At 36.2% G+C, this 7,590-nt stretch overlaps 1 protein-coding gene across 2 annotated transcripts; it reads right to left on the minus strand.

Moving 5' to 3' along the window:
* Window positions 1-3,830: 3,830 nt before the first annotated feature.
* LOC121945309 (cytochrome c oxidase subunit 6B1) lies at window positions 3,831-7,101 on the minus strand. Of its 2 annotated transcripts, none has more exons than XM_042489430.1 (4): window positions 7,015-7,101; window positions 6,382-6,520; window positions 4,710-4,810; window positions 3,831-4,134 (listed from the first exon to the last, which is right to left on the minus strand). In XM_042489430.1, the coding sequence occupies exons 2-4, from the start codon at window positions 6,485-6,487 to the stop codon at window positions 4,081-4,083; spliced, it is 261 nt and encodes an 86-aa protein (XP_042345364.1). In that variant the 5' UTR covers window positions 6,488-6,520; window positions 7,015-7,101; the 3' UTR covers window positions 3,831-4,080. The 2 variants fall into 2 exon arrangements, with proteins under 2 accessions (XP_042345364.1, XP_042345365.1); XM_042489431.1 differs by having other exon boundaries at window positions 7,004-7,095.
* Window positions 7,102-7,590: the final 489 nt, after the last annotated feature.

The raw sequence follows: 7,590 nt of genomic DNA on the forward strand, positions 1-7,590 counted from the left end.
CACAAAGGTCTAATCTAATAAAGTGATGACATTTTATATCCAAAAGGTCAAAACTCAACATTACTGCGATGTCATAATGTTCTTTAAAAACAGCTTTGTAGCAAATTATTCAACATCATAACTCAGGAAAAGAAGGGGAGACATTTGTTTGGATAATGAATTGGTGACACTAATCGTAGGTTCCCACCAAAACGGTGCTGACTGCCAGGTTGAAGATGTGTGTGAAGCATTCATGTTTTAGAATATGTAGCTTCTTTGCAGAAACAGCCATATTTAAGTATTGTCAGCTGTCGTTGTTACATTTGAATCTTGACTGGTTGACGGAGGCATACAACCATGAGGCAGTAATTCTAATTTATTCTCTAGAGATTTTGTTTTTAAAGAAAAAAGTTTTTAATCAGCCAATTTATATCACCTTTAGTCTCAGTAATGTTTGAAAACGGAACAAGAAGTATCGACCTAAATGTGTAATGAGGGTCTGAATTTTAAGATTTTCCCCTTACATTTTCTGTGTTCTTTTTTTACACTTTGGTTCTCTAAATATTTTAATACTTTATTGAACCTATTCTTATAGCCTTAAGGCAGTGGTGCTCAAAGTTTTGATGACTTCAGTGCCAATTTAGGGAGCTAACATATAACCGAGGGCCGCATAGGAAAAGTACAGTTGTGAGTTGTCTATCACAATTGCCAACTTTATCTGACAGCACTGCCATTGACAGAATGCAATTCCTGCAAGATTCCACTAGTTGCCTGCAACTAAAAACTTTCTACTAGTTGTCCTCCCAAACCTATCAGACACTTGGAGGCACAGTTTGATGCAGTAGCTGAGTAGGGCTGTGCAATATAAAGATATTAAATCGAATCGAGATATGAGATTGAATATCATCTTAGATATTGGATATTGTTATATCGTGATAATGGAACATGAGGTTTTTTTCTGATTTTTAAGGTTGCTTTACAGTGAGGTGATGTACTTTTCTCAACTCATCAGATAGTTCTGTTTGTTTTAATACTTGCCTTTACCCACTTAGTCATTATATCTACATGACTAATGGTTATTGATCAAAAATGTAATTGTTAATATTTTTCCAAAGTACCAGTCATCACTACCACAATATTGTCACATCAAAGAGGGAATTAGTTTTAAAAAAATGTAATGTGCAATTCTGTCTCCCAGTTCTAACAAAAATAAAGTGCTTTTAAGGAGATTTTAAAATATCGACATATATATCATGTATCTAGATGTAGCATAAAAATGTTGCAGTATAATTTTCAGCCGACATCGCCCAACCCGATAGCTGAGTAGCGTATTAAATATAAGCTACTAAAAGCGAAAATTATTCATGTCACTTTCAGGGGCTGCACCAATGTTTCTTGGGGCTGCCATTGGCCTGTGGGCAACACAAGCATAGAGTATGTCACAACAAGCAAACTATTCAAACAGTCATGTTGAGAAAGGCTGCGTCACTGCATCAAATAGCAATAATTTTAATGTTTGCATTATTTTACTCAACAATTTCTGTTAGTTCAGCGTAGTATTTTAGGTTTAATATGTTAAATTAGGGGTTATGTGTGGAATTTAACATGATGAACATGTAATTTTAAAGATAATCTTGTTGTTCGGGGTCAACAGTGTTGTGACAACAGTCCACTTGAGCTGTTGCTCATTTTTAGATTTGGTGCAGCAGTGCCACCTTGTGTTTTTGGGTTGCCATCATGTCGATGCATGTTGACTCTAACCTGATACACTTCCATATTGGCACTGACAGTTCTCTAGCAGTCACGTACAGTGCATAGCTTTATGTTAAATGCATTGTGTTATTCATTCGATCTTTTCATTTTTTTATGCCACTACAACTATGCCAGTCTATCAGCAACAAGCAGAGGCTGAAGGAAAGTTTATCTGCGTCAGCAAATCAACAGAGACGAGGGGAGCACACCATCTCTGGCATGTCAGGACGTATTACAGCATAGCTGAGATGAACGGTTGGCAGAGGAGGATGTTTTGAGGTGATAATTATCACAGGATGATTGCACTGAGGAGGACGTAAGCAGCAGTACTGTAACTTTAATCCAACTTTGATACATTTGCAGTAACGCAATTCACTAAAGCAAGACTCTTCATGTTTACTTAAGACCCCGAAGGTTAAAGTCAAGGCAGCACGCTAACATTTACTTGTCTGACTTTTATATAATTATCGTAAACATTAGACAGGAAATTTAACAGACAGCAGTGTGTTTGACTGCATCCTCCTTCAATAAATTGAGTATTACTTTTGAATGAATGTCATGAGAAAATCCATCAATGAGAAACTTTTTTTGTGAAATTACTTAATTGATATTCTTCTCCTTGCATTGCAAGGAACAGAAAGTTAATTTTGTTACATTTTTACATACCCGCCTGCATCTGATGAGATGCTCTTATTGCAGCTGTGGTTTCCAGATTTTTATCAGCTCCGAACTGTACAAATTTGTTGAGGGTTTAGCACCAACTCCATGCCAACACAGCCCATCAGACCTATTAATCAGCTTCTTTTGCAAGTCAACCTGCTGCACTGACTCAGAGCTTTAAATGAATACTTCACCCACAAAATTACCATCTGTATATCATTTACTAATGCTGTGTACCTTAAATTTGTGAATAAAAAGTTCACCTTCATGACTGCATGGAAAATAGTGAGCATATTGATTTAACAATTAAGGACCACATTTAACAACAGTAAAACTACATAAAAATGTCTGTTCAAACTCTTGCACGACTCGGTCAGTATAATAAAGCGAAAATGCATGTTACATCAACGCACACCTTGGCCAATTATCTTTGCACATTGCATATTTGCTCTACTATGAACTTTTGCACATTCTGTGCCAAACATTTTTGCACATCTCTGCAGAAAACTGTATTTTTCTTACTCCAAAACAGCTACGTTGTACATATTTGTCAAGTTATTATTCTTTTTAAAGTATCTCTACCATATTTTTGTTGTAAATTTTTATTTTATATATTATATATACCTTAAATAAAATTTGGTTCTTGAGAGTTGCAGTAACTTTCCTAATTTTTATGCCTCTTAATGTTTATGGTATATTTAATGTTTGCAACAAAAGCCAAAGCAAATTCCTTACAAGAAAAAACTTACTCGGTAATAAGTCCCTTTTTGATTCTAAATGAGACTTAGATTATACTGCACAAGTTGTGTCAGAGTTCTTAAAGGGACATTTTGATATAGTTTTGCTATTGTTAAATTTGGTCCTACATCAATTTGTAAGTCAATATGTTGGTTATTTTCCATTGAGGCATGCTAGAAAAATGTTTTTCTTTGCGAATTATGGGTAATTTGGCATGACTAACTGATATAGATTTACACTGTCAATGCGCCTCTGTACTGTGAAGCCACAAAGATACAGTTCAACTGCACCACTGTGTGGTAAAAATCGAGTATTACACCAAAACAAGCACCTGGTTTTAACACCACTGCCACCCTCTGGAAAAACTGTTATAGTTAGGTTTTCACAGTAGACAGACCTTAAGGGTGTTTTGGAGATGACTAATTAAACACTTGATCTCTGGTGTAAATATAGTCTGGAATACTTTGATGAAAAGAGGACAGGGGTGCAAAATTAATGTAGCTGAAGGCCTTTTTGGGTAATCCAGAGAGACTACAGGTCTCTGCAAGTTAAACTAAAGATCTTAGGGGCAGCCATTAGATATACCCCTGAACGCTACAGTTAATAACCAGACTTGCTTTGTGAGACTAAAAAAAAGTAAAAAAAAAACATGTCTGGCTTGGAAAAGTCCTGAAGCTGTATAATGAATGACATCCTTTAAATTAAATCCGCACAATATTTATTGATTAAACAAAGCCGAGGAGTACTTTACAATAGAGACGGGAAAAACTTCAGTCCTTAACATGCAGGGTAAAAAGTTGTGCGTGTTTATATTTAAAGTTAATAACAGTAACATCACTGATGATGATGATGTGTTAGCTGTTTGAAGACATCCTTAGGCACACAACAGAGGAAATAGTGCACGTAACAGAATGTCCTGCAGTGGACTGTCCTGATGCGTGACGGCTGAGTTCAGATTTTTCCCGGGAAACTTCCATTCTCTATCTGCTCGTCCCATTTAGCGACCTGTGAAAGACATTACAGAGTATATTAGGACTGTCAGACAACAAACTAATGTTTCAAGTATCAATAAAACAACAAAGCACCAACAGAGATTCAAGTGTGGAAATAGATTCTTGGCCTTGTGAGCAGTGTGTTTGTTGAAATACTGTCACAACTGGTGCATCTCAAAAATAAGGTTTGGGTTTAATAGCTCTTCCAAGCCTACAGTGCAACAGCTACAAGATGTTTTAAGAACAAACACATCAGGAAACGGGGTTACAAAAATAATAATAATGGGTAAACTGTATTTATCTTATAGGCCTTCATCACATGCAGATTAATGAATGTCTCGAATTACCACCAACCAAGCAACAATGAATCACCAAACAAAAGCAAGCAAATGAAACAGAACATAAAGACACATGAAAATATGTCCATCTGATGGTACATAAGCTAGCCTTGGCCTTTCAGCACTAACAACATTCAATACGCACAGCTAAAATTTTCTGACAGAACTATTAGAACCTTTTTGGGGGGTTTTAAATATAGATTACTAAGGTTTCTGAGGAACTATCAAAGCTAAAAATCCTAAAACTTACCCAGCTCATGGGACAGAGGCTCTTGTAAACCCTCTGGTACCAATCACAGGGAGCCACATCCTGGTCTCTGGCAGACAGGGCCTTGTTGCACCTGTGGAAGTCTGGAGCCAAAAAAAAAGAAAAAGAAAAAAGAAAAACATTCCAAGGTCACTCATCTGAACCAATTCACACTCAAACCTCTATAAAAAGAAGCCACAGAGATCAAGGGACAGTCAGTGCCAGCATAAGAATGTAGTGTGTGCAACAAGAGCTTATCTGGGTTCTGGTCCTATAAACAGGATGTTTAAACTTCACTGTGAGGCGGAAAGTAATACTGACACCACTCTGGTGAAGCTGTTTTGCAAAACTTGCTTCAGCTACAAACTAACACGATGTGATGATTATAGAGGAAGTTCAGACAAATTTCATCCTAGCAGAAGGAAACTAAGCGGTAAGACCACAGACACTTACATCTTCCTTAAAATTATTTTTTTAATTGTCATGAATAGAACTGCAAAGTTTCACAAGAAAAATGATATGTTGTTTGAAATTGTTTTCTGTGTTAATGTGATTTCTTTTGTTTTTGTTTTGTAAGCGCTGGTATGATACCGGAAAATAGTTTACGTAATGCTATTGGCAAAATTCATCTTTAACTTTGTTTATTGTGCATTTTGCCTGTTTTTGGTAAATAAATGATGGTCAAAATACATGCATATGGAGGTGATGAATAGTCTGTCCGAACTGTACAAAAAGCAAGGCAACCAGAATGCAAAGAAACAAATTGTTTAAGAGGTTCTTGATTACTTACATATCACCTGGGCAACTGACAGTATTTAATTTTTAAATACCACGGTTATCTTCAATACCAGTATATAACGACAGGCCCATTTATAACTGTTGGATAAGTCAGAATACTGATTCCAGGTAAGCATAGAGCCACTAATTTATAGGAAAACTTATGTTAAATACAATGAATGTCATGTCAAGATTCAAGAGGTTTCCAAGTGGTCAATTTTTAATTTCTTGTGAATGTGTTCTTAAAAAAATCTAATAAATTAAAAGGTGACTATAAGCTGCCATTAACTATCAGTTATCTTATAGTGCAATGTGTACTTTGATGGTTCTACTATTATCTCTTTGTATATGCTGTAACATCCATTTCATGCAGTTTGTTAACCCTTTAAGCAAATTGACATGCTTTCTGTCAAAACCATGAAAGGATGTTACCAATTGCATCCCCACGCTGTCCCGAAAAAAAAGTATAAAAGTACAGATATGTTAATAATTATTTTATTAATAACAATTACCAATATTTTTCTTTTTTAATATATTTTTCCAATGACTTTTTTAAATTAATAACTCTCTTTTCTAAAACAAGTCTTAAGCGTCGTTATTTGTCACCTTTTCCTCATTTCTTGCAAATTATTCTTGACAACTTTTGATATTGTCTTTTTCACTGAGTATCCAAAAGAAATCAATCTAATTTAGGGTTTAACTGTCTGTGACAGGCGTCTGCATGTAGCATAACAATACTGATGCCAAATTAACGAGGGTTGAACTAACAGATTAGATGTTGCACATAATGACGAGTTCAGGTATTTCTCTGCGTCTTGTACATGAATGGTATGTCTAAACAGTAATTTTAGGAAGTCTAATGATTGAGTAATCACAACATATTGATCCCTGTCCTCACCCAAGTAGTTCTGGAAGCAGTTGCGGGTCTGGTTGGTGTTGGGGAATCGGGCGTCAAAGGGAGCCGTCCTGTAGTTCTTGATTTTCTGCTCAACTGTCTCAGACATCTTTGTGAACTTCAGCCACACGTCTAAACGATGCTGAAACACACAGGCACACTGTGGATTAACTATCAGCTGCTGCATGTTTATAAAACACGTTAGACAAAGAGCTACAACACTGTCACCTCCATGTAATGCTCAATGTTAGCCTGCTAAGCTAAATATCGCGTCGTGATCAAAGTTAAATTTAGGTCAACTTTGTTTACCTAACTTACTCGATACTAGTTCGTTACAAGATCTCAAGACTACACATTGATGTATATATTTGACATAAACAAATGTAAGAACAGTGACATAACTTTAAATACAAGTTTGTATAGTTTGCATAGCTTGACAAAGTGACAATTTGCTAATGTTAGCTGTTAGCCCGTTGCTAACATGAAAGTACATCTGCAATCTGTTCGCTAACACATTTGAGAACGCCTGGTTGCAGTGAGAGTTTTAGTAGGTTAAAACAGCAGAGAGATAAATTAAAACTATAAACTTTTAGTTTGTGAATAGCACACAAAGTTTCAGAGTTACCGTCGGCTAACCTTGGGACGTTTCTTGGTGTGTCCTCAGAGCGCTCCGGAAACATGCATACTCTCGTCATCGCGCTAAGGATGCTGGGATATCAGCTGGTGGGACTCCCTCCCAACAACAGACAGTGAAGTCAAGTCAGTTTTCAGGTTTCTAAAATCTGTTTTATCGTTTTGTTTGTTTGTTTGAGGTACAATGACTATAATGTGTGTATGTGTGTATGTGTCATAATAGAGATCAACTCAGTCTGTAAATGTAATGCAAAGGAGGCAAAATATGCCAGTTACAGTGGAGTATATTATGTTGCTTTATTGATATTTCTCACCTCACCTGTTGAATGGATCCATTGAAAAATACAGTATGTTTGTGGTTTTAAAGATTTAGGGCGAAAGGGGTTGAAACTTTTATAAAAGAGGGCCAGGTTAGAAAATGTGAAAATACCTGGGGTATTACCTGCTAGCTTCTTTTGACACGATATGGGTGATTAAAAACAAACCAAATGGAGCCAAAAAGAATCAGCTAGTTGTGTTAGAGTGGTCTTTGCAGGTAGTCACAGGTACTCTTGTATCGCAGAGAAAAAAAAATTGGAA

The sequence above is a fragment of the Plectropomus leopardus genome, chromosome 7 (assembly GCF_008729295.1).
Source record: "Plectropomus leopardus isolate mb chromosome 7, YSFRI_Pleo_2.0, whole genome shotgun sequence".
Classification (NCBI taxonomy): Eukaryota; Metazoa; Chordata; class Actinopteri; order Perciformes; family Serranidae; genus Plectropomus; species Plectropomus leopardus.